The sequence below is a fragment of the Bos taurus genome, chromosome 17, assembly GCF_002263795.3.
Source record: "Bos taurus isolate L1 Dominette 01449 registration number 42190680 breed Hereford chromosome 17, ARS-UCD2.0, whole genome shotgun sequence".
Classification (NCBI taxonomy): Eukaryota; Metazoa; Chordata; class Mammalia; order Artiodactyla; family Bovidae; genus Bos; species Bos taurus.
This window is the reverse complement of record NC_037344.1, coordinates 4,367,755-4,395,444: the sequence shown is the minus strand read 5'-3', so window position 1 is coordinate 4,395,444 and position 27,690 is coordinate 4,367,755. Positions and strand designations below refer to the sequence as shown.

Here is a 27,690-nt window from a genome sequence, read left to right as displayed (position 1 = left end):
CAAATATTAATAACTTTTAATAATTAGGCTACCTTCACCCACTGTGAAAGGACTTAGTCTGGGATCAGTGGTATCTTTTCCTCTGCTGCTTCTGGGACTGTGCCTGTTGAGAGGGCTCACTAATTGAGAATATGTGAAAAAGCAAGAGTGAGTTACAGAGTATCAAAAACCCTGTTTACTTTTATTACTCCTAGTATTTACATTTATCCGGTAGTCATGTAGGGCTTCCCTGGTGGCTCGGATGGTACAGATTTCACCTGTAGAGCAGGAGACTTGGGTTTGTTCTCTGGGCGGGAAGATCCCTTGGATAAGGGAATGGCGACCCATCCCAGTATTCTTGCCTGGAGAATCCCATGGGCAGAGGAGCCTGGCAGACTGTGGGGTCACAAAGAGTCAGACACGACTGAGCAACTAACACTATCACATTTATCAAAATTCAGTAGTCATGTAAATGTGTTATAAAGCATACTTTTTTTGGATTTGTTTATTTATGTATTTATTTTTCGGCTGGATCCTGTGGCATGGGGAGTCTTAGTTTCTAGACCAGGGATAGAAGCTGTGCCCCTACAGTGGAAGCAAGGATTCTTAACCACTGGACCACCAGGGAAGTCCCACATACCTTAAGGATCAGGTGAAGACATTTTCAGTAAGTGATATGAAACTCTTTTCCTGGAAAGTAAGTAAGTAAACTCTTAAGCAGGTTAGGCTGTCCTGATCGTCTGTCTTGCTTACACCATTTTCCTGGCAGATCTCTTCTACAAATAAAGCTCAAAGGTATCTTTATTTCTTTTTAAATTGGAGTATAATTGCTTTACAATGTTACGTTTGTTTCTGCTGTACAACGAAGTGAATCAGCTATATCAAATGTATCTTTAACGGAGGTTCAGTCATAACAAGTATTTCTGAAGGCATTCTACAGGAGAACCAGGCCAGCGAGACTATTCTCCGAGGCACGCTGGTCCAGCCAGGGAACTTGTGGGCAGGCTGACTCTTGGTCGGTCTTCAGCCTGTGGTTTTGGAAGCTACATGTCAGGACTGCGTGTGCGCTGTGGCATCGTTGCGGTAGGACCGTGTCCATCGTTGGGGTAGGACCGTGTCCATCGTTGGGGTAGGACCCTGTCCATCGTTGGGGTAGGACCCTGTCCGTCATTGGGGTAGGACCCTGTCCATCGTTGCGGTAGGACCCTGTCCCCATGGAGTTTACAGGTTGGTGGGGAAGGTGGCTCTAAGCAAGCGTGCAAATAATTGTGTGTCATTCCAACACAGTAAAGTGCTAAAAAACAAAGGGTAGGGGATACCCACTTATGACGAGAGGGTCGGGGAGGCCCCAGCGAGGAGGCATCATTTGGGCAGAGAGCCAAGGGTACAGGGACAAGCTTGCATCTGGGGATGGGGGCCCCAAGCAGTAAGGCAGTGGGCTCAGCATGCCCTGAAGGGAGCTTACTCCTCCCTCCTGAAGACCCATTTTGCCATTTACCAATGAAAAGCAGCCTCTTCCTCTGGCCTTGAAATCTCAAAATTTGGACATGAGGTGGTGAGTTCACTGGCTCTTGAAAAGCCAGAAATCATGGAGAGAGAATGATGCAGGGAAGAGCAGAAACCTGATGGCATGGGAAGGAAGGTCCTAGAATGCTGCTAGGAGAGCCCTGACTGTTAAAAGAAAGAAATGAAACCTGTGTTTATCATGAATCAGCTTTATGGGCAAGACTAAATTAAGACTAGGTTCTTCCATTTCTGGGGGCAAGCAAGCATGAGTTAATGGCTTTTTAAAATAGAATGGAAATTCTACTGGGGCCATCGGGGAACAGAAGAGAGAAGGATCGGAACACATTGGCCATCTGATGCCAGCCGCACTCTCTTGAGTAAATCTGTGTGTGTGGTTTTACCACTTTCTGCTCCTCTCAAATTTGACTAGCTTACAGGGCTTCCTGAGCAGTCTACACAGCAGCTCCCGATTTAACTTCCACTCTTCTGTGTTTATTTTAGTGTCAGATTTTTATGGTCAAGGTCATCCTGAAGATACACACCTTTAGCTGTGCAAAGTTGGTCGATAATCCTCTATTATGTCTTCTATCTTTTTTTTTTTCCTTTCTATTCCCAGGAGCCTGCCTCCTCTGTGAATCCCCTTCCAACAGGATGTCGTGGTTTATTTTTTCCCTGCCCTTTGCCAAGTGGACGGCCAGCGTTTTAACCTTTTAGTACTCTCGTCCTTTGAGGCGGCTTCCTGTTTCTCTGCTATCTTGAGAACTCCTGCTGTTTGACTGCAGGGTTTGCATATTCGTAAATTCTGAACCTTTGACTCTTCAAGCAGGCCAGCTGTAGTATGAGAGCTGTTTGTTATTGCTCGGTATAGTTTTCTATTTTCACTTGCCAAGAAATACACCTGTGCTTATATTTGCAGTCATCTCTGTTGGGATCGGCCTCCAGAAAACTAACAGAATCATGATGAAACCTGGTGGGATCATAATCAAACCCGGGCAGCCTGCAAAATGGCTCCGCAGGTCTGCCTGTGCGGAGAGGGCAGGGGGCAGCTGGAGAGACAGAGGCATGCCCAGGGTCAGGCTTGGCCGCGCTAACTGATGGCCTGGGGGGAGTTCCATCACCTCCCCAGGCCAGTTTCTCTGTCTACATGATGATGATCTGGAGTGGATATTGCCTTGCTGTAGGGACCACAGAGCTCCAGGTCCCTGACCCGAAGAGAGGAGTCAGGGACCCAGCAAAGTGCGAGGCAAGCATGTTGGCAGGGTCCCTAGGATCAGGACCAGGTCTTTAGAGCAAGTATTTTGCTGCTTTCCAACTATGGGACTGTGTCATCTCTCTGGTCCTTTCCTACTGTTTTTTATATATATATACAATTTTATTTATTTACCTTTGGCTGTGCTGGGTCTTTGTTGCCATGCGGGCTCTCCTCTATTTGTGCAGGGGGCGCCATAGTTGCAGTGGATGGCCTGCTCGTTGCAGTGGCTTCTCTTGCGGCAGAGCATGGGCACCAGAGCATGCAGGCCCCAGTAGCTGCAGCGTGTGAGCTCAGGAGTTGCAGCCCCCGGGCTCCAGAGCACAGGCGCACTAGTTGCGACGCATGGGCTTACTCTGCGGCAGGTGGGATCTTCCCAGATCAGGGATCAAACCCGTGTCTCCTGCATTGGCAGGCGGATTCTTTATCACTGGACCACCAGGGAAGCCCTCCTTTGCAACTTTAAATACCTCTGATTCTATGAAAGGATGAGAGTCTTGTGCCTTCCTGCTTCCAGTCACTGGGGGAGAGGCTCTGCCAGGGCAAGACGGAAAGTGGACCAGGATTCAGGCCAAGAGCTGGGCTGACGACCTGTGCCCCCAGGGGGACTAGAAAATGACAGTTTCTGCCCTTGATCCAGGTCATGTGACAATCTGTATGACAGAGGGATGGCTTATGTCCCTGGAGAGAGAACCTGTGCCGCGCCCTGCGGTAGGGAGAGGTGAAGGAAAAGGCCAGGTTCTTTGACCTCGGGCTTGTGCTCACAGGGTGGGGAGGGGAGGGATATTGGTGCAGTCTTGGCCAAGTTTCCTTCCCAAAGCCCAGCTTCTCAGTTTTTTCTTTCTAAAGAAGCCTTGCTTGCTTTCCACATTAGAGAGCAGTTAAAGAGGCAGTTCTGCAGGGAGCCAGCAGGTTAGGGATGACTTGAACTATGTATGTGTCTGTGGCTGGGCCGTGCCCCTCCCAAGGAGAGTCCCCGCCAGCTAGAGAGTCCCCGCCAGCTAGAGGGTGTTAGCATGACATCCGACCTTGAGGGCCAGTCAGCACTTCAGTGGGTCAGGGTTAGTAGGTTCTTCATCCAGTAATGAGACCAGAACATAGATAACACAGTCTTGTTTTTGAAGTTTATTTTTTATTGAGGTATAGTTAATTTACAATGTTGTGTTAGTTTCTGGTGTACAGCACAGTCATTCAGTTATACATGAATATGTTTTTTTCAGATTCTTTTCCTTTATAGGTTATTAAAAAATATTGTTGAGTAGCATTCCCTGTGCTATACAGTATGTTCTGTTGGTTATCTATTTTTTATATATAGGAGTGTGTATGTTTAAAGTTTTTTTATTGTAGTAAAAGTCACATCATATAAAATATACTATTTTAACCATATTTAACTGTACAGTTCAGTGGCACTGAGTACATTAGTGTGTATAGTTTTTAAAAGATGTACAAGAACAGATTGGATTCTTGGAATGGCTTTATAAGAAAGCCTTTGCATTTCCTCTGGAGCAAGGGAAAGAAGTTAACTGTTAATTGCAGTATACCTGGAATATGGTGTTTTTACAGCATCGAGAAAGACTGTCTGGCCTGCGAGGAATTTGATATGAACTAGAGAATAAACTCCATCCTAGATCGCAGTGGAGAGTGAAGCACACATTCCTGTTTCCATCCTTAGACACTGAGGAAGTTTGGGAGGAGGCGGGAGAGCCAGGGACTAGGAATTGCCCAGCACGACTGGGGCCTCTGACTGTGGTACAAGTGGATCATCTGCATTTTGATCTGCAGGGGGCTTGGGACTGGGCCTGTTTTCCTGCGGGTCCCTCCTGCCTGCCCTCATTTTCCCCAGCCTTCTTCACTCATCATCCATTCTGTAGTCTTTCATCCTCTCCGTGTAAAATTTAGGGGTGTTGTGACACTCCGTGACATTTCCTACAGCTGGTGTCTCCACACCCAGCCTTGAGAAGTGAAGTACACACAGGGCCAGTTCTCGCACCTGTGGAAACAGCTTGCCTTTGTCCACAAAACACAGGGCGATCATGTGCCTAAGGAGGGAATTGTCTTTTCTATCTTTGATCTTGCTGCCGCGGCTACTGCTAAGTCACTTCAGTCGTGTCTGACTCTTTCGACCCCATAGACGGCAGCCCACCAGGCTCCCCTATCCCTGGGATTCTCCAGGCAAGAACACTCGAGTGGGTTGCCATTTCCTTCTCCAATGCATGAAAGTGAAGAGTGAAAGTGAAGTTGCTCAGTCCTGCCCAACTCTTAGCGACCGCATGGACTGCAGCCCACCAGGCTCCTCCGCACATGGGATTTTCCAGGCAAGAGTACTGGAGTGGGGTGCCACTGCCTTCTCCGATCTTTGATCTTGGGCACTAGTAAATTGAAGGTGTTGTTTACTTGTCTTTGCTTGTGCACAAATAAAGGTAGGTATTGTTTTTCCTTTATGAGGTTTTCCCTGTCTCTGGGTTGGTCTGTGCCCTTGTTAAAGTTAGCCGGGCTTGAAGTAGACACTGTCTGTGGGTATTACGGACCTACCAACTAGATTTCCCTTTGAGGCAAAAATCTGTGAAAGGAAGTGCCGACCCTTTCATTAGGCTTGCTCCCGGGTGCCCAAACCAAGGCCTGCGGGCCGCATCCACCCACTGCGCTGTAATGGTTCGAGAAGAAAAGTCAGAAGAAAAGTAATTTTCTGTGCGTGTGAAATTTACAGATGTTATCAGTGTTTATAAAGGCGGTTTGACTGGAACACAGCTATGGCCCTTCACATTCTGTCTGTGGCTGCTTCACTCTACAGCAAGGCTGAGTAGTTGTAACAGAGAACACGGAACTGTGTGGCCCACAGAGTCTAAAATGTTTCCAGAGAAAGCTTTCTGACCCCTGGACTTCAGTTATTAAAACCACCACCATAGTGATGTCTTTTGAGTCTGACTATGTGCCAGGCACCGTGCTCAGCATCTTTCAGGCATCCACTTATTTTATTCTCATAACAACCCTACAGGTGCAACTCTTCTATCACTATTTTACAGAGAAGGAGAAGGAGGGTCAGAGCAGTGTAATTTCCCCCACATCACATCCCTGGTCCGTGTCAGAGTTGGATTTGCACACACATATGTCTTGGCAACCCACTCCAGTACTCTTGCCTGGAGAATCTCATGGATGGAAGAGCCTGGAAGGCTGCAGTCCATGGGGTCGCTAAGAGTCAGACACGACTGAGCGACTTCACTTCCACTTTTCACTTTCATGCATTGGAGAAGGAAATGGCAACCCACTCCAGTGTTCTTGCCTGGAGAATCCCAGGGACGGGGGAGCTTGGTGGGCTGCCGTCTATGGGGTTGCACGGAGTCTGACACGACTGAAGCGACGTAGCAACAGCAGCAGCAGCATGTCTGACTCCAGAGTCTGGAATATCATCCAGTGCAGAATGCCATCCCAGTCAGCTGGAGTGACACCCATGAGCATCCTTGCTGGGTCTGAGGTGGAGGCCATAGGTAAAAGTTGTTTGAGATCAAATTTATTTTTATTTTCATTAATTTATGTTTAATTGAGACTTTATGTTTGCATCACATAAAAGTGCACAAGTCCCTTAAGGATGGTGACTGAATGTGGACCCCAGCGCAGCACCCAGGACATAGTAGAGGGAAATTAAAAGCTAGTGGAGTAAAGGAAGTGGGTGGGCAGTGGGGAGAGGGCAGGAGAACAGGGGGAGAAGAGAGACAGGAAGAGGAAAGACATTATCGAGGAAGAGTGGGGATGCCCCTGGCATTGGCCGTCATGCCCTGGATGGTTCCACCTGGCACCAAGCTGACTCCTACCGCACCAGATACAGGGTGCCCTCGACTTGCCAGGCCTGACCTGACCCATGCATACACCCCCTCTGCTATGGTCTGGCTGCTCCTACTCTCCTGCCCCTGCTCCCCTCACCTCTGGTTGCTCTGTGGTTTCCTGGCACCCAGCCCAGACATGCTGCTAACTGCTGAGGGAGAAAGCTGGATGAGTCAGTGTTTAGAGCAGGTCCATTCAGTGGAGGACATGAAGTGAGGGCCCCCATTCTCACATCTAGAGAGGATGGCTTTCCTCAAAGGGGAAATGTTGACTCTGGAAAGGTGCCAAAAGGAATCCTTTTTCTTCTTATCTTTCCAAGAAGGCTACTGGGTCTGAAGGCGAGCAGCTGACCAGTGAGGACTCATGTCCACTGGCCGCTGACCAGCAGAAAGTACCAGGGCTCTTTCTCATAAGAACAAGCCAGATGGACGGGAGCAGAGACCTTCTTCTTTGCTGGGCTGGCCTACCTTTAAGAGTTAGTGTGAGGACTCACCCAGAGCAACAGAGTAGCGCTGTAGCCTCTTCCTCAAATGTGTGAGAGCCAGTGGGAGACACCACTGCTAAGTGGCTGAGGCTGAGGGAGGCTGTCCTTCCAGGATGATAAAAGTGGACAGCTACATCGTTTCTGACTTTCCATGATTCTGCCCACTCTCGTTTCCTGACTTGTTTTAGTTGGCATAAGAAGAGAAATAACTTTTCATCCAAAAAATCAATGTTTATTGAGCCCCTACATGAGCCAGGCTCTCGGAATACAAAAGAGAGTCACTAGTCATTCCTAAAGGAGCTCAAGCCTGGGAGAGGCGATACTGCCAGCCCCTCTGGTCTCCTAGTATGTGAACGGACTCCTTGCTGTGCGTCAGGCACTGGGGTGGGTTCTCTTCATAGACTAAACCATTCGGTTCCCACACAAACCCAGTGAGCCAAGTTACTGTGCCCATTGTATGGATGAGGAAGTTGAGGCACAGAGAGGCTCAGGGACTTGCTCAAACTCATCAGTGGCAGAGTGGGGGCTCAAACCCATCCTGGCACTGCAGCCCACACTCCCCGCCACTGCCCTGGTCGCAGTGACTTGAGGGCTGAGCATGCTGTGCGCTGAGCTTGGCGCTCAGGCCCCTCCATGCTGTATCATTGAATCATCACGACAGCCTTATGAAGTGACAGTTCACAAAGGAGCTTACAGAGGCAATGAGCAGCCTGAGCACAGAGCAAATACAGATGTGCCTCCAGAGCCAGTGCCTAAATTACAGCTGCACGCTGACTTTGGCAGTATGATTCTAATAAGGTGACCAGTGTGGCGTGTGCCTCACAGGCTGCTTAGGAAAATGCTCTCCTCTGGTTACAGGTGCTGGGGGAGGCAGCTTCCTGCGGGTGGTGCCAAGTTTCACCATCCTCAGATTATTCCCTCTGCCAAGGTGCCCAGCTTCCTCCTTGAGTACCACCCTTCACATTAGGGCACTGACCTCAGGAAACTCAGGCCTGTGAAAGGAGAAAACCCCACCTTGACCCGGTGGCACCTTGGTTAAGATAGCTCAGATGCAGAAGCCTGCCGGCCTGGAAGGCAGGAGAGGTGAAGCGCAGCCCAGAGGATGGGAAAGAACCGCAGTGGGCGCACCTGCATTGCAGGAGGGGCAGGCCTCGGTGGTCCCTGTCACAGCGTTGATTGCTGTCACCCAAATAAAAAGCCTGAGTCTCCCCGCCCTCCTCGGCGCTGCCATCACCACCACATGAATCAGTTATCTCATACAGTGATCTTGCCTCCTGGTGAGAAATAAGGTTAGAAAAGGACGCCTCCAGGGAGAGAAAGAAAGATTCAGAGTGCAAGCAGAGCGGTGGATGCTTCTACAGAGCTAGCCGCCTCGGGGCGGAGCCTGTTGCCATAGGAACCGCGGCGGGGCTGTGTCTGGACCGATGGCTGTTTTCCGGGCACCGCCTGGCCTTGGAAGCCAGGCTCTGGGAGATTGGCCGCCACCTGGGATTATTTCCTTAGACTAGAGTTCTGGAAGCGGAAATACTGGTCAACAGACATGAACTTTTGTAAGGTTCTCTCTGAATTATATCTTGGTTAAAAAATAATCCTTTTTATGGGACAGAGAGGAAGGAACGCGGGGAAGAGGAAGTCCGGGTCCAGCAAGGTGTTACCAGCAGCGCAGCCGCCCCGGGACCTTCAGGTCAGGGCCGTGCCCCTCCCAGCTCAGGTCGTGGCTGGGCCTCAGCCCCGGCCTTGGCAGGGCAGTCACTGGGGGAAATTTGCCACCTAGAATCCCTGACTCTAAATCCCAACCTGGTAGTCAGAGCCACTGCAGTGATTACTTAAACAAGGTAAACCGCTGAGGCAAGCCGGAACTTGGCGCTGCCTTGGGTTTAATTGTCCAAATGGAAAGTGTGATTGTGAAACTGGCGGAGAGAAAAACAACCCTCGGTCTTGATGTGCTCATCAGTATGGACATCAGTAATTAGGGACCCAGAGTTAGGACTGGGAGCTTCTCTTCCGGGGATGCTCAGGACAGATGGTCGACTTAAACTTAGTGAGGCCAAAGAACAGTAAAACAAAAGAGCATTTTGTTTGCTTGCTTTTGCTTGTTATTTTTGTCATAGAGCAAGACAAAGAATAAGGAAGGGTTAGCATGCTGCTGGGATGTCTGATGGATTGCAGAATCGTGTTCTGCTTCAGTTTTTGTGTGAAGGACATCTTTGGGCTGAGAAGGGGCTTCTGAGGGCAAGAAGAAACTCAGATAAGGAAAGGCCAGCAACACAGCGTGGTTGTGGGTTCAAGCTGCCAACCAGACCCACAAGACACAGAGATTTTAATATTATAGTATGGTTAGTAATCATCGGCACAGGAGGCAAAGCAGGCAGCATAGCACCTTCACCATGTTGCGAGGCTCAGAGCTTCTTGCCCCGCTCCCCTACTTGGGATGTGTACCAGAGATAAAAGCCCGCGGAGGAGAGCACAAGTCGTAGCCCCTTTTCCCACCCACCTTTTACACCACTCCAGTTGTGCAGCCACCTCGGAGTTCCGCTCATGCACACCAGAACGAGGCAGATGTAACATTCTTCCATGTATCTCAACTCTGTTCATGAGAGAACGCTGCTACGGGAAAGCCAGGCCCTTCTCAGGTGGGTCTGCATCAGCCCAGGCCTTGTGGTAGCCTTTCACCCATAGTAGAGGCTAGGGGTTGAATTACCTCCCTCAAAAAGGTATGTTCAAGTTGCAAACCCCACTACCTTTGGGTGTGGCCTGTCTAGGAAGGGCCGTCCTGACACCTGAGACCCAATCAACATGCCTGTGACTTGGAGGCAGGAAACTCTGTCCCCAGGAGTGCTTCTGAGAGGTTCTGCTCATGTCTCATGTATTTTTGGGTCATCACTGCCTAGTACACCACCTGGCACATAATTATATGTAAAATGTATGACATTAAATGGTAACCCCCGCTCCCCTCCCCCACAAAAAATTAAATGGTAATTCCAAGATGAGTTCTGGTGTGAGTTCCTGGGCTTTAACTGGGTCAGCTAGTTCTGTTTTCATCCACAGAACCCCACTAGGTTAAGGCCAACTTGGACCATCTCTCTTTGCAAGAACACTTTTATAGGGAAGATCGTTTCTGCTTCATCAACCATTATTTTCAAACAGTCCTCTTTGGTATAGGACCTCTCCACCCCACTGAAGAATGACTCCTAGACTCCAGGGTGAGCAGTCTGTGCTGCCTCTGCCAAAGGAGAGGAGAGGACTGCCTCCTGGGGCCCAAGCCAAACCATTCACTCAAGTTGGTTGCAAGAGTCTGGACTGACAAGAAGAGCCTGGTTCTGAGGGGTCACTTGTGGGGTGCTGATCTGTAAAATCCATCCTAACAATATCTCTTCTCCAGTCACTCAACCCTGGACTGGAAATAATCATTCCTTACCATCTTCTTTCAGAAGACCATTTGGCAACAATATTCAGAAAGGCTTTTGGAAACAAAGATTATAAAATAAAACAAAACAACAACTAAACTAAATGACGATTTTATTAGGTCGACTTTATAGGCGCCTAGTTTTAGGCTGCCTCCTCCTAGTTGGTTGCGTTTATCTTTCCCTGAAAGACATCCCGTCTCTAACCAGCTGGGTTTGTTGCACTGTGGGATTGGCTGACCCCTGTCCCGGCCTTTGCCCATCCTTGAGGGGCATTGTGGCACCGTGAAAGAAGAGCTATGCCAGCCATAAGGCCCGAACTCTAGTTCAGCTCACTGCCCAATGGCCGCTGCACTCTGGGCTGGTCTTGTAAACCTTCTGAACCTCGGTTTCCACTAAAGTAATAAGATACCTGCTCTTGTTACTGCCCGCAGCATGACAGGCTGATAAGTAAGGCAGGTTGTTGGGGCGAGGAGCAGCAACTGTATTCAGAAAGCCAGCAGGTCAAGATGATGGACTAGTGCCCCAAACAACCATCTTCCCCGTTAGAATTCAGGCTTTTTTTTTTTTTTTTTTCCAACAGAGTCCTTATTTTGTTTTATTTATCTATTTTTTGGTTATACCATTCCAGCTTCCCAGGTGGCTCAGTGGTAAAGAATCCATCTGCCAATGCAGCAGACACAGGAGACCCAGGTTCAATCCCTGGGTTAAGAAGATCCCGTGGAGGAGAAAATGGCAATCCACTCCAGTATTCTTGCCTGGAAAATTCCATGGACAGAGGAGCCTGGTGGGCTATAGTCCATGGGGTTGCAAAGAGTCGGACAAGACTGAGGGACCTCAGTTTCCTGACAGGATCAAACCCAGGCCCACAGCAGTGAAAGTGCAGAGTTTTAACCACTGGGTGGCCAGGGAATTCCCCGGGCTTCTTTTCTACTAAAAAGGGAAGGGGTGTGGTTGGTTGCAGCAAACCTTTTGGTGCCGGAATCCTTTGTTCTTGCAGCTATCCAGTCAAAATGTTCCTGTAAACCTCCTAAAAGACATTATTCTCTGTTCTGCAACTTTTTATCTTATATGAATGGAAACGTGTTATACTTTTAAAGGCCAGAACCTTGAGAGAGGGCCATCCTGTATATTTCAGGCCTGTAGACAGCCTTCTTAACTTAGAGCAAAGGCAATAGAATACAAAAGTTAAAGCAAAAAAAACAGATCCAATATGGAGTCAGATTTGTCCTTCCCTGTTAAATTCTGTCTCTGGGTTTGCTTTGCTTTGTATTATGAAGGTGCTTTCTAAATTCTAAACCACAAAGCAGGTGCGAAGAATTGCCTTTCCATAATGGTGTCTGATCCATCTATTTTCCAGCTCTGAGATGAGCAGAACCTTTCCATGATGCTGTATCACTCATCCGTTTGTAGGGCTCTGTCACTGCACATCTGCTTCCTGGCTGATTGCTATGTGACAGGCACTGCATAGGGGCTGTGGGGTTAGAGGTAAGAGATGGAGCTGGCAGTAATTTCCAGCAAGGGATGCTGTGGAGCTCATGAGCAGACATCCAGTCCACATGGGGATGGGAGGGTCTGGGATGGAAGGAGCCACAGGGAATCCTTCCTAAAATGCGGCTGTCTTTGTGGGGTTCTGGAGGACTTGAAGGAGTTAACCCAGGAGAGGAGTCAGAAGAGCTTGCGCGTTCCTCTCAGAACAAGCAGTATGTTTCTTGCATTGGTTTCAGCAGAGTGAGGGGACAGAGATACTTGTAGGAGACCCTCCCGTGTGCTGGGGGATGGCAGGCATCCTGCCTCAGGCACTAAACCTCAGTAGTATCTCCCCACCCCCAGGCCCCAGACACATAATCAGTAGGACAGTCAAAAATGCCCCTTCCCATTCCTGAATGCATACCCCAGCGCTCCATTAGGGGGATCGGTGCCCTTCCCTGGTTGAGAAATTCTGCTTAAAAACACATGGTGGCATGACTTAGGAACCAGAGTGTCACTGGGAAGGCTACAACAAGGAAAAAAAAATGTGGAAGGCAGAGGGCAGATCATAAATGGCCCTAAATGCCATCCTAAGAAGTTTATGTTCTAGCAGAGATGTCCTTGATTGGAGATAAGTAGACTGTACACAAAGGACTTTGAATTGAACCTGACACGTAATCCATCAGTAAATTTCAGTTCTCTATCTCCCAGGGTCCTGCCAAGCCCAGTTCTATTAGCACCTCTCGTGTCTTACACGTGTGCACTGTCTGTATACTTCCTGAGTGACCGCAGTCCAACTGGCTGAGGACAGTTAGCTCTCTAACGTCTATTCAACTGGAGGGAAACACTGGGGAGAGATGAGACAGCACCCCGAAGTCCGCATGGCACGCAGCAGACTCACAAGGATCTCGGGCTCATCTCTGCTCCTGGGGCTTTACCCTCTGGCTGCAGAAGGTCTCAATGCAACTCCAACCCAGAAAGAATCTGTAGTTTCTTTCTATAGTGGTTTCTAAACAAACCACTAGTCAAGGACTTACCATTCCCAACTGCAATTGTCTGCTTACTCATCTATCTCCCACTCTGAGCTGTGATCTTCCTGAAGGCTGAGCCACCGTTCTGTCCGTCTCTGTATCCTCAGAGCCTGCTCAATGCCTGGCACATGCTAGACATTCAGTGATTGAGTGAGTAGGTGAAGCTTCTCTGACTGCAAGCCAGGCAACAAGACCAAGGATCTCTCCCACTTTTTCACCGTCCTGTGAGAACAGAGACTCACTCCAAGTGTATGCCCCACAGTTTGGGTTGAGTGGAGGGGTCAGAAGAAATGATGTCAGAGGGGAGGACTAGATTTCGATGAATTTGGCTACTGGATTCATCATGGTCAGTAAATTTCATCAGAAACACAAGAGGAGAGGAGAGGCCTGTCTTAAGAAGTCAGGGACTGTTGTGATAGCCTGTCTTAGGAAAAAGACGTTGTGGCTTTGGCGTGGGATGTGCCTGCCTTTAGTTACCAGAGTGGGTTCTAATTAAATTGTAAACTTCTAGCAAACACCTATATATGAATGTTTATCGGAGAAGGCAATGGCAACCCACTCCAGTACTCTTGCCTGGAACATCCCATGGATGGAGGAGACTGGTAGGCTGCAGTCCATGGGGATGCTAGGAGTCGGACACGACTCAGCAACTTCACTTTCACTTTTCACTTTCATGCATTGGAGAAGGAAATGGCAACCCACTCCAGTGTTCTTGCCTGGAGAATCCCAGGGACGGGGGAGCCTGGTGGGCTGCCGTCTGTGGGGTCGCACAGAATTGGACACTACTGAAGCGACTTAGCAGCAGCAGCAGCATATATGAATGTTTATAGCAACATTATTTATAACAGCCAAAAAGTTGAAACAGCCCAAATGTCCGTAAACAAAATATCCATCTGCTTATCTGTACAATGGAATATTTTTCAGCCGTATGAAAGAATGAAGTACTGATACAAGCCACATGGATGGACCTTGGAACTGTTCTGTAAGTGAAGTAAGCCAGACCCCTAGATCAACATTATTCAGATCAGATCAGATCAGTTGCTCAGTCATGTCCGACTCTTTGCGACCCCATGAATCGCAGCACGCCAGGCCTCCCTGTCCATTACCGACTCCTGGAGTTTACTCAGACTCAACGTCCAGCGAGTCAGTGATGCCATCCAGCCATCTCATCCTCTGTCGTCCCCTTCTCCTCCTGCCCCCAATCCCTCCCAGCATCAGAGTCTTTTCCAATGAGTCAACTCTTCGCATGAGGTGGCCAAAGTACTGGAGCTTCAGCTTTAGCATCACTCCTTCCAAAGAAATCCCAGGGCTGATCTCCTTCAGAATGGCCTGGTTGGATCTCCTTGCAGTCCAAGGGACTCTCAAGAGTCTTCTCCAACACCACAGTTCAAAAGCATCAATTCTTCGGCGCTCAGCCTTCTTCACAGTCCAACTCACATCCATACACGACCACAGGAAAAACCATAGCCTTGACTAGACGAACCTTTGTTGGCAAAGTAATGTCTCTGCTTTTGAATATGCTATCTAGGTTGGTCATAACGTTCCTTCCAAGGAGTAAGCGTCTTTTAATTTCATGGCTGCAGTCACCATCTGCAGTGATTTTGGAGCCCAGAAAAATAAAGTCTGACACTGTTTGCACTGTTTCCCCATATATTTATTATATGATCCCATTTGTGTAACAGGCCAGAATAGGGAAATCTGTAGGGACAAAAGACTGAAGGCAGGAGAAGGGGACGACAGAGGACGGTTTAATTGGACGGCATGACCAACTCGATGGACATGAATTTGAGCAAGCTCTGGGAGTTGGTGATGGACAAGGAAGCCTGGTGTGCTGCAATCCATGGGGTCACAAAGAGTCGCACGTGACTGAGCGACTGAACTGAACAGATAGAGACAAAAAGTAGATGAGTGGCTGCTTAGGACTGTGGGGGATGGGAAAGTAGGGAGTAATAGCTAAAGGGAACAGCTTTAAAAAACTTTTTTTTAATTGAGGTATAGTTGATTTATAGTGTTGTGTTAAGTTTCCAGTGTACTGCAAAGTGATTCAATTATACTTTTTTCAGATTCTTTTCCATTATACTTCATTACAAGATGTTGAATATAGTTGCTGTGCCATACAGTAGGACCTTGTTGTTTAACTATTTTCTATCTGCTAATATATAGAATTGTATGTGTATCTGCTAATCTCAGAGTCCTAATTTATCTCTCCTTTGGTAACCATAAGTTTGTTTCCTGTGTCTGTGAGTCTCTTTCTGTTTTGTGAATAAGTTTATTTGTATCTTTTTTTTAGATTCTATGTATAAGTGATATTGTTGCAGGAAGGCGGACCCCTTCCAGGGCCTGAAATTGGGCTCTTGTCTAACGCTGGGAAATGAATTGCCCGAGGAGAGACATGTGCTGACAGAGCAAGAGATTTTATTGGGAAAGGGCACCCAGGGGGAAAGCAGTAGAGTAAGGGAAACCAGGAGAACTGCTCTGCCACGTGGCTCTCAATGTCTGGATTTATGGTGATGGGATTAATTTCCAGGTGGTCTTTGGCCAATCATTCTAATTCAGAGTCTTTCCTGGTGGCGCACGCATCGCTCAGCCAAGATGGATGCTAGCGAGAGGGATTCTGGGAAGTGGACGGACACGCGATGTCTCCTTTCGACCTTTCCCGAACTCTTCCAGTTGGTGGTGGCTTATTAGTTCCGTATTCCTTATCAGGATCTCCTGTCATAAAACAGCTCATGCAAATGGTTACTATGGTGCCTGGCCAGGGTGGGCGGTTTCGATCAGTGTGCTTCCCCTAACAACATCACATGATGCTTGTCTCTATCTGGTTGATTTCACTTAGTAGTTCATCTCTGGGTCCATCCATGTTGCTGCTAAGGACACTATTCCTTCCTTTCATAGCTGAGTATGTTCTGTGGTGCATGTATGTGTATATAGTTACCACATCTCTACCCATTTGCCTGTCGATGGGCGTTTAGGCTGTTTCCACGTCTTGGCTGTTGTCAGCAGTGCCGCTGTGAACATTGGGGTGCATGTATCTTTTCAAACTAGAGTTTTCTCCAGATCAATGCTCAAAAGCAGGATTGCAGGAGCATATGGCAACACTATTTTTAGTTTTTTAAGGAGTATCCGTACTGTTCTCCATAGTGGCTATACCAGTTTGCATTCTCAGCAGCAGTGCTGGAGAGTTGCTTTTTCTTTACTCCCTCTCTTGCATTTATTGTTTGTAGACTTTTAAATGATGAAAACTGTACACTTGAAGTGGGTGAATTGTGTAGTATGTGAATTATATCTCAATAAAGCTGTTAAAAAACAGAACTTCTAAAGCAGGTGTTAACCTGAGCTTTTGAGAACTGTGTACTACGCCAATTTGGGCATGTCTCTGCATTTTTCTGGATTTGTCAAGTTCACCAAATTCTTTGTGACCTTCCCCTCCTGCCCCTCTGCAGAGATGAGTGCCCCTTCACCGGGCTTGCTGCAATGCCTGATTACATGGAAAGGATTTAATGAATATTAATATTATTAAACATGCAAATTCAGTTTTTATCATTTAAATAAAATAATTAGTGTCTACTTTTAAACTAGTAACTAACCAAGGAATAGAAAGCAATGCATTTCTTTCCCTGCTCCATTGCTATAGAAAGGGAATGATTATGGATTCCATTCTGATATATAGGATTTTTATATTCTAAAGTATTGTTTGTAATATGAAGACCTAACTTTTTATGTGGCTTCTTGCTGGTCATTTTTGTTACCAAAGCCTTTTCAGGATCAGTTAAATGACCTGATAGAGGAGTTATGTTAATATGTCAAGTTTGACAAGTTTCTAACCTTTGAGAACTTTGGCGTCATCAGAAAAACAAAAGGTTCTGTTGGCCCCCTGAAATAAATATTGACTTACATGATTTTTTTCTGAATGATTAGAACAACAAAAAACAGAGAAATATCATTTGCATGATTTGACTTTGAGGAACTGTATTTTATAGACCCTTTCCTGGGTAAGACCAAAAAGGAAAAAGTAGAGCCTTGTTGAACTGGGCTGTTTTGCATTTTAAAAAAAACTTGCATTGGTGTTTCAAGCTAGTTAAAAAATCTAAGGAAATAGATTTTTTTTTTCCTTACTAAGGGAAGTGAGTTTGTGCTCTCACACTCCACCCAAACAGTCTTCTAAATTCGAACTTTTCCTACTGAGCTCCCGCGTGCCTAATTTCTTCCTGGGATCTTTGGCCACTGCATCCCCTTTTGCTTACTTAGCGGCACACCCTCTCTCCGGTTAGTAAGCCTGTCGGCTGCGAGCGCAGGGAGCTGTGCACAGACAGTCCTCCCCCTGGTAACCGTGCAGCCCGGTTCTGGTGATGGTGCCTCGGCCCAGCACAGGAGCGTGGAAACAGCTGACTGCTGACTCAGAGGGGAGCGCAAGCCACCCACGAATCTCATTGCAGCTCGCTGCTGCATCCCGATCCCATAATCCCTTGCTTGGTCTGCTGCAGTCTTTTCAACAGACGCTGAGTGAGAAAAAGATGTCCTGGGAGATAAAGGTTGATTGGTTTCAATACCGAAAGGGGTCTCCCACTTGTTAATGACCCAGAAACGTCCCTGCCGACTTTCCTGAGCCTTCTCTTGTCTCCTCCATTTTTCTCTTCCTCTCTTCTGTTCATGAGCTGGCACATCACTCCATAGAGCAGAAGATATGCTGGGCTGCTGATGATGGCTGCACTGCATGGTAGGGAATTTTAACCAGTCTCTTTGCATGGTGCTTCCAGACTCGAGACGTGAGCAGAAATGTGCATTGTTCTTTTGGGTGGCTGCGGGCTGCAGCGCCAGGTGGGGGAAGATGTCGTTCTTTGCCTCGTTCATTAGTCTGTCTGCAGAAATGGGTAGGTCCTCGGTGTTCATGCTGCTTAGTCTTAGGCCAGGGGAATAACTAATTCATCCTGCTGCCTCTGTTCTGGCGTTTACCCCTCTCTTCTCTCTAATGGTGATGTAGTATGCTCTGTAACTATCAGTCAGAGGGAGACCCACTCTGCTTAAACAAAAGCATCAAATTAGCAAGAATAGGGCGATCATCATGCCAGATTTTTCTTATCAAGTTTCTAATGTGATCTAACTGGATCTTTATTTTTACTAGTTTTATTTTAGTGTGTATATAGGCCTATTTTAAATATAAGATTTTTTTCCCTGTGCATCTCGCTGTTGGGTACAAAAATGGGGATGAAATGTTTAATTTGCAGGATTCCTTCCTTGGTACCCCAGGGTAGAGGAGACTGTGTGATTCGACCCTCCCCCACTGTGTGCTCTGTTAGGGAACCCTGGGGTTAAGTGCCACAGTTCCCAGTTACCATTGGAAACCCAGTCATTCATAATGCATGACTCGACCCTCTGAATTCTGAATGCCATTGATGATCAGAAAATGTGCAGGAGAACATTTGGGGCCTTTTCTGACTTTTTTTTTTTTTTTTTTTGCTGCCTTTGAAATAGACTCAAATCTGGGTGGAGTTCAATGGCAGCACTACATAGAAAGGGGAAAAAAAAATCTTGGGTTGGACCTTAGGTTTGCTTCCTGAAACAGTAGGCATCATTTTTGTATCTAAGAGCTGTTTGTGCAACGATGCCCCACCCTGCCATTATTCCTTATTGGGGTGGGGGGCAGGGGATTAGGAGAGCAAGTAGGAAGGCTATTATTTTAAATTAAAAATGGAATGTTAATTAGTAGATTTCTGAACCCAAAGGTCAAATGATATTTCTGTCTTAAGAAAAGATGGTTTCACTATCAGCTTTAAGGAACAGGTCCATAGATTCAGAACGAGGCATTTTAAAAATTATTAGTTCAATTCTTTGGTTTAGATCATCTTACAGTAGTTTTATTCCTCATGAGTAAATTGTGAGTGGTTTTTTGTTCTCGGCTTTGTTTTAATCAGACTGTGTAAGGAAAGCCATTTGTTTGCCCAGATTCTTCAATCGATTTCTTAAGTATTAGGATTCACTCCTGCCCACTGTGAACCTGTTTCCCGGTGCCTTTCAGTATTTTTGGACAGACGCTTTAGCAGCATCTTTCCTAACCCACTGTGTTGTTAAGTAATGCACGCCCCTCCAGAGCGAGCACACAATGAGAAGTTTCGTGTGTGCCGTGGTGGAGAAAGCAGCTTTTTGTTGCAGAGATGTGAATAGTGGCCTTTCCTAAACCTCCAAGTGTTTCTTTCCAGTTTTCTCCTAGAAAGACACGAGGGGTTGGCATTGGAAAGGTTAAAACACTGCTGAATGTAAAAATGTTCTCTGGTAGAATGTGCTGTTTCAAGAAACAAGAATACAGCGTATATATAACCCACACATTTTTAAATGGAGAATAAAATCTATACATATTTTCACCATAGTTAATGTTATAATCCTGGGATGACTTAATTTTTTTATTTATATGATAACAAAAGTTGAGTGATTTTGTTGCTTGTGAAATATGGTAAAAAAAAATACTCATTCTTTGTCTTACTAAAGTAAAAATGTCCTTCACTTGGATTTCTTTAGACATTAATTTCTCTAAACTCAGGACTTTCTTTTACCTATTCTTATTAAGTAGAAAAAATCCTAAACATGTAGCTATTTATTTAACTAAGCTTAATTTTTAAGACTCCCTTGTGCTTTTTTTTCATTACCTCTCTGATAAAACTAAGACTTCAGCCAAATATTTATGTGTATTATTGAGATGTATAGGAGAGAAATACTTCCAAACTTAAAAAATTGACACAAATTTTTTACAGTCATTTTTTTTTCTTTCAAAAAATGTGACCAAGTTACTTCTAATTGTGGTAAAATTCTCATTTGTACACACCCGTGATTACTTTTCAAAAAAAAAAATCTAATACCATCTGTGTCCCTTTATTACTTATATAAGAATTTTAGTGTAGATTTATAGGATCTGTTCTCTATTAGGGTTCTTTGAATATCATTATTATGCAGTTTATCAGAATTGACCAGATCAGGCTTCCTCGAAGAATTTGCAGGTTCAGATTAGACCAAATACTGAGGGAAAAGAAACCAAATGTAATTATTCAAATAACATCACTGGAGGAGATATTCATTCCTGCTTTTTACCTGCCAGGCTCCCCTTTTCTGCTTTACCCACTCTGCGTTCATATTCTCTATTGAGAATTCCATTCTTCTAAGTGCTTTTATTATTATTATTAGAAACTTATTAGTTTAAGTAAACCTTTATTCTAATCAACAACAGATTTAAATAATATGCTTCCGGGTGAAAAACGTATTGCTGCTATATACGCCTGTGTCTGTTGAAGTTCCGATGTAGAATAGATTTCTCTTCCCCTTTCTTGCTAATCTCACCCACCTCCTGGGGCTTAGGGCCCTGGCTGCCCTCTGCCTTTCCCCAGAATATTCAGCCTCTTTGTGTAGTCCCCAAGGAAAGCAAGGGAAGAGACTTGGCAAGGTGATGGATGTGGGGAGAGGAGACCCCACTCACCCTGACTGTCCCAGGGCACTGTCAGATGAATGTCAATTAGCCTGACGACTTAACACTCCCCATCACACAGACCCAGCCTTCTGGAACTTTGAAAACCCAAAGCAGATCTTAAGAACTGACTACGGAAGGTGAGTACTTTCAGGAAGAAGGCAATGGCAAACGTTGGCAAACTAAAGAAAGAGGTAGAGGAAACAGGCATAACTGTCATATCACAAGTTGGGGGCTTGGCTTAAAAATCAGCTTCCATATGGTCAAGCTCAGCAGTCTAGGGGAGCTGTCATACATCTGACCCTGGGAAGGAGAACCCTTGGAAAGCTTGGGCACACGCCTCCCTGGAGACAGAAGTTAAAGCCGATGGCTTCCTGAGGCCCCCTGCCCTGCCTCCACGCACACTCACATTCCTCCCATCAAGAAAGATACTGCATCTGGCTTTTCTCATTTACAAAATGGCCCATTTGGGATAGAGGCTTGATTGAACTGGAAATAGGTCACCCTGTTTTAATTTCACTGAAGATTGTCCTCTTTTCTTTCCTCCAGTTGAGTCCTCAGTAACAATGCAGATTTCATTGCAAGTGGATAATAACATGCTCATAAATTTGAAAAATTAAAAGTACCTTGTTTTTTGAATTGTATTTTAATCCGTACCTTGAGCTCCAGGTACCACCTGCTCTGGCAGGTAAAAGGTAGTTTACTGTGAGTTTATAGGTAATCCCAGTGGTTCAAGAGCTCCTTCCTATAAATGTAAAAGAAGACTTTTAACTTCTTGGGAAGTCGATTTAAGCACATCTGCACCATTGTTGTTGGTCCAAGAAAAATTTAAAAAAAAGTAGCTATATTAATAAATAAATTCATTTAAGTTCCACAAAGAGAAGCCATAATCCAGGAATGCCATAAAATTAAACAATGGAAATGGAGTCTAGTGTCTTTAGGATGACATATAATCAAATGTGCTGCCGCCTACCCACAAATCACATGTTAAAATTTGATTTTGCAAAGGATTCTTGACCTGTTTCCCAACCATGTTTCTTAGACCAGCCAGACAAGCTTTCACCAATCTCCCTTTCTCCAGAAGACGTTTTCAGTCTGTTTTTCTCTTCTATCCTCTCTCCCTACTCTTCATCACTCTACCGTCAGAAATAAAGGGTTGGGATAGTTTTCCGATCTCAGTGGTGTAATTTGGAGTGGGAGATACGGTTTCAACTGTGGGATTGTGGGTGCAGGCATTTTTCTTTCATTTCATCTCCTCCTATCAAATTCTTCTTTTCCATTTGGTTGTAATTTCCACCAAGTTGTAGATTTGAGAAAGTGAATCAGGCAAAATACCAGAGATGATGTGGGGAGGAAAATGCTGGGGCAGGATTTTTCTCTGCCCAAGGATTTTGTTATCTGATGGTTACATTGTTTTTACCCACACAAGCTGTGTTTAATTGGCAAGCCCCCACTAACATGGAATTTATGTGTCAACCTTCTTAGATTTTTTTTATTTCCATGCATATGTGTCTTTAGTAGTTCTCAATTTCTTTTCCTGCATTTGTAAGAGTGTTCAAATATGTCACTAAATATTTAGCTTCTGGATCATGGTTTATGTTGCTAATCATTAGACTTATATGGGAAGACAGGTAATGTCTGATTTCAGGTGAAAATGTTCAAATGCCCGGTAATAACCATGCTCTTCATCTTGTAATTTAGCAAGTGCTGCTCTTTTCTGCTGGGACTGAGTCTATTCCCGTGTTACACTTTCATTCAGTCCACTTAAAAAATGTGTCAAGAGACTCGTAGACTTAGAGAACTAACTTGCTGGGGGAAGGATGGGGAGAAAGGATAGTTACGGAGTTCGTGATGGACATGTACACACTGGTGCTTCTGCTGCTGCTGCTAAGTCACTTCAGTCGTGTCCGACTCTGTGCGACCCCATAGAGGGAAGCCAACCAGGCTCCTCCATCCCTGGGATTCTCTAGGCAAGAATACTGGAGTGGGTTGCCATTTCCTTCTCCATATTAAAATGGAGAAGCTGTATTTAAAATGGATAACCAGCAAGGACCTACTGTTTAGCACATGGACTTCTACTCAGTGTTATGTGGCAGCCTGCATGGGAGTGATGGATGCATGTATATGTATAGCTGAGTCCCTTTGCTGTCCACCTGAAACTGTCACAACATCTTAATTGGCTATGCCCCAATACAAACTAAAAAGATTTTTTAAAATGTGTGTACTATGTACCAAGCACAGTTCTGGGTGCTGGGACTACGGCAGAACAATCAGATAAAAATCCCTGCCTTTGTGAATCTTATGTCGTAGTGTGGGGGTGGGGTGGGCAGGAGGCAATATTTGCAATAAATACATTGCACCCTATATTGGAAAGGGACCAGAGGGCTAGGGAGAAAAATGGAGCAAGGACGGGGGTGCTAAGTGCTAGGAGAGTGGGGCAGGCATCAGTTTTAAAGAGTGGGCAGACTGAGATGGGGACATTAAAGCAAAGATCTGAGTGGGGAGCGAGCCCCGCTGTGAGCAGCTCTGTTGGTTTTCCACCAGCAAGGACCCTCAGCTAGTCTCCCCACGCAAGAGCTCTCACAGCTGGCTCGTGTCGGTACTACACTGACGTTGGCTGTTGGTGTGGTTTCAAAATGGCTCGCTCTGCCCTGGCGTCCGTATCAGTTCCTCTCTCGGCCTCCTGTGAACAGATGCTGCTGGTTCCTGCATCCTGAAGCAGGCTGGCTCCTGCAGAGACAGAGCACAGCCAGGTGTGTTCATGTGTGTCTTGCGGATCCCCAGCTAAAGAGTAGTTCTGTATTCTGATTTTTGTTACCATGCTCTTAATTTCTGCTGGTTATGTATGTAAGAAGGATCTCAGACAGTTCAGAAACCAAGAAGGGGAAAGGACAGTAGCTGAGAATCTAGATAAGTATTTACATGCGTGCGTGCTAAGTCACTTCAGTTATCTCCAACTCCTTGGGACGCTATGGACTGTAGCCCGCCAGGCTCCTCTGTCCATGGGATTTTTCAGGTAAGAATACTGGAGTGAGTTGTCATGCCCTCCTCCAGGGGATCTTCCTGACCCAGGGGTCGAACCCTTGTCTCCCATGGCTCCTGCATTGCAGGCAGATTCTTTACCCCTGAGCCACCAGGGAAACCCAGTAAGTATTTACAGCTTTTCTAATCCAAGGAGACCAGAATCTGCAGTTGTGCCCAGATACTTTGATGGAGAAAGGCTGTCAGATGTTTCGTGGATACTCCTTGTGCATATTCAGATGGTTGGAAGCGTCCCACAGTGCTTACGAGTGCATTTTGTGCCTCCGTTTTTCTAAGCACATTCTCCCTCCAGGAGCAGTCAAATTTCTTTCTACTGTGGCTATCCGGTTATATTCAGGGAATGATCATTATCTTGGCAAAGTCTTGGTTTGGAGCTCTTTGGGGGTTGGAAACCTTTTGTTTGATTCTGGGAGTCCTGAAGATCTAGAAGTCTTCATCAGCTCACTTGTGACTGATTGTGATGTTGTCATGATTTTAAATTACTGTTAATGAATAAACTTAATTTACCATATAAATTAACAATACTAACAAAGACTCCCTCTCACCCACTACAGTAATTATCATGGAATTAGAGTGAAAATTAGAATGAAATGTTTTTTATTTCCTCTTTGGAGAATAAAAATGTCTGCTCAGGAAACTTCATTTAGTCAGCATAGATCATTTGATTAGAACAAATGTTTTTTTCTTGCCAAAATTGAAAGTTTAAGGTTAAAAAAAAGAGTAAAATCCAGTTTGATGTTTTCTTTCTGCTTACTTCAGTATTCAACATGACTGATTATTTCAATGAATATGCTCTTTGGCTTGACTGTGCTCAATGACATTGTTATTATTTAGTCTTCTTTGACTATTATTTAGTTTTCTTTTGTTCCAGCATGTCTCACTTCTCTGATTGAACTTATTCTTTGACTAAAGTTTTCCGCAGGCAAAAGGTAGGCAGAGGACATGATGGGGGCAAGGGCCATTTGATCCTGCTCCATTTTAGCGTGAACATTTCCAAAAGCTATTCAAAATAAAATTCTTTTTAACTGATTTTAACTGAAAAGTTTAGTATGATTTTTAAAATTTTATTAATTTATTTTATTTATTTATTTAAAAACCTTTTAAATTTATTTGGCTACGCTGAGTCTTAGTGGTCACACATGGAATCTTCAGTTGCAGCATGTGAGATCTAGTTCCCTCACCAAGGATTGAACCGAGGCCCCCTGCATTGGGAGCGTAAAATCTTAACCCTTGGACCGGCAGGGAAGTCGTATTTATTTTTTAATTGAAGGGTAATTGCTTTACAGAATTTTGTTGTTTCCTGTCAAACCTCAACATGAATCAGCCATATAGTATGATTTAAAATGTATATATATGGAACACTTGGTGTGTCATGCTTGCTCAGGGCCTAAACCAGTCTTCTGTATTGTTCCAGTGTAAATGCTGCTGAAAAGAGAAGTCTATCATCTTTATAAGTCACACGCACACACACACACCCCAGTAAAGTGTTAAACTTGCTTACGACTAGGTAACATGAACTTATCAGAAGGCAGAAAGCTTGCAGTCCAAACTTTCTGATTCACTGATTTTACTGGATGACCTTGGACAAGTCATTTAAACCCCCGGCTTTGGTTTCCTTATCTTAAGGCCAGACAAACCCATCCCTTCCCTATTCTTGGGGATATCTTAGGGATGCAGTCAAAGAAAAGTAGATGATGTGCTAGCACTTTGAGCTCCTGAGAAAAGAGCTGCATTTAATTCAGTCAATGGGTATCACTCTCTACTCTGGTACTTTCATTCTATGCAAGTCTAGCAGATAATGCTGGCTAATTAGATCTGTCTCACCTACGCCGTTTAACTAATGCAGTGAGTTCCATTGGAACGTGACACTTGTACAGCAGGTGCTTTTACGAGCCCCATCTATTTATTAATCATCCTCTTTAGAGAACTTACCCAGAAGGCATAGAGCTGGAAAATGGGCGTGTCATGTCTGTATCCGTTCTCCAATAGATTTCTGCAGAAAAGCTGACATACCTTTTTAAAAGTTGATTTGTAGAGAGAAAGAAGAAACACCATTTGTATTTGGAAAATAACATTTCTTTTAGAAAGTGTGAAATTGTTGATTCTGTGAACACAGGTCCTGGATCAAGTTAAAATGTATGTAAACCAAGCTTCCATAGCACAGCCTTCTGAAAACCCAAGTCTAGGAGACTTATAGTGGTTTAAAGGGTGAAAAGGTCATGGGTTTGGCATTCTGGCAAACTTCCTAACTGAGCCTAAACAATCCATAAGTACTTCCCTACTTCCCACCTAGGGTCATACTTTTTTTTTGAATAGAGCATTTTTATTGGGATTTGGGGTGGGAGCTGTGGACACCTTGGCAAATATTAGACAATTAGTAAGTGAATTTTAGCCCAGCCTTGGTTCACCCCTGTGGGACAGAAGCCAGAAATTCTTTAAGGTGATAAATGGAGTTGTGTTTTATGTTATAATTTTACCCTCCCCTATTCTTTCATAACCCTCTGCTTTCTTTGTTACCCTCTTCCAATTCTCTTTTGCTGACCTGAACTGTCACATTTTGAAACCTCCTCTGGATTAATTCACTTCACCAATCCCTCAGATACCCCCACACGAACACCAACAGACACTGCTTAAAATAATAGAGATTGCCTCTAGCCTTTGTCCCTGCTTCATGACAAATACATATTAGTATGAAGCCTATAAACCTTTAGTTGTAAAGAAAATGCTTTGAACTACATACAAAATTTTTATTGAAAACTTCTAATTATTCCATTCCTGCATATTAATAGTATATAGGGAAGGAACCATTTTTCTTCTATACACTTAAGTTCATACCTGAAGCCTGTGAATTAAAGTGGCAAAAGATATCAGAAGAAAAAGATATACACATTTATTGATATTTCTTTTTTTCAAGATAAAATTTGTTTTATTGAACTTTATCAATTGAATATTTAAAATTTTACATTGATAGGAGCTTCACAGAATAGAAGAGGCAGTTAGACTCAAGAGCTTATATACTATTTCAGTAAAAGACCATAAACTGTGGAGAATTGGCTAGGCAAAGGAAAAGTTTGGACTCCTAGGGACAGTAAATTGTGGGAAGGTGACCAGGATGTATATGGTGGATAAGGGTTGTTTAGTCAAGTCTGTTGTGCAGACTCCACTCTGGTGACTAAGAGTCGTCTTCTCTTCCTGGTATTGAAGATACCCGGCATCTTTACAAATGGGAATGGGTGCCCTGCCTTTGTAGACAGATGGCAGAGGGAGAGAGCTCTTCTTCATCTGCTATTTCTCAATTGACTCCAGCTCAAAATAATCCTTAGGTCATAGTGGCTTATTTGGAGGTGTCATATTTTGACCCCCTTCAAGTATAATAATTGAGAAAACACATTCTATCCTAATAAGACTATTCTATTTAATATAGACTATAATAGACTATATTTTAATAAGACTATAAATATATATTCGGATATAGTCGAGGCTGAAGGTGTGAACAGGCAGAGCTATGTGAGTATCTATCCCTTCAGCTGCCCCTGCTTTGAAATCCAGCAAGATAGCTCTTTTTTTTTCTTGTAGCAATTTAATTTTTAATACAATTTTTAAAGGTTACTGCCATGTACAGTGGTTCCAAAATATTGGCTCATTTCCCATGTTGTACAGTACATCCTTGAGCCTGTCTTTCCCCCAATAGTTTGTAGCCTCCACTTCCCCATTGCTGTATCCATATGTCCCCCCAGCCTCTCCCCTCACTGGTAAGCACTGGTTTGTTCTCCATATCTGTGAGTCGCCCAGCAAGCTACCTTATTCTAATTTGTTTTGTTTGCCTGGTGGACATATGATTATTTTATTGATTTACAAAACGGGCCCCTCACTGTACACCCTCTGTAACACTGCCAGTTGGTTACGCCGGGGTCACAACAAGGAATCCTACCCATATTCAGAGCGTAGTGCCCCTAGCAAATGAAGCAATGATTAATTTGTATTTGCAGATTATCACATGTGTCTCCGTTTTGGTTTTTCTGTCTGACAGCAGCAGCGTGCAGGGTCAAAGACAGCCGGCCCCCCATGTCAGTGGTCTAGGATGGCCAGTGAAGCCACCAACATCCCCAGTCCTGTGGTGCGCCAGATTGACAAGCAGTTTCTGATTTGCAGTATATGCCTGGAAAGGTACAAGAATCCCAAGGTTCTCCCCTGTCTGCACACTTTCTGCGAGAGGTAAGCCTCTGTGCTCGGAGAAGGGGTTTCACAGACTGACT

The 27,690-nt window shown here is 45.0% G+C and overlaps 1 protein-coding gene across 9 annotated transcripts in view; it reads left to right on the top strand.

Moving 5' to 3' along the window:
• TRIM2 (tripartite motif containing 2) overlaps positions 1–27,690 on the top strand; it is a 127,910-nt gene that overhangs the window by 41,638 nt on the left and 58,582 nt on the right. For 3 of the 9 annotated variants that reach the window (XM_059876109.1, NM_001083735.2, XM_059876111.1), the window contains 1 exon segment: positions 27,468–27,649. The exons of 2 other annotated variants lie outside the window; for them this stretch is intronic. In XM_059876109.1, the coding sequence (XP_059732092.1) occupies positions 27,468–27,649 (182 nt within the window). 9 annotated transcript variants of the gene reach the window in all.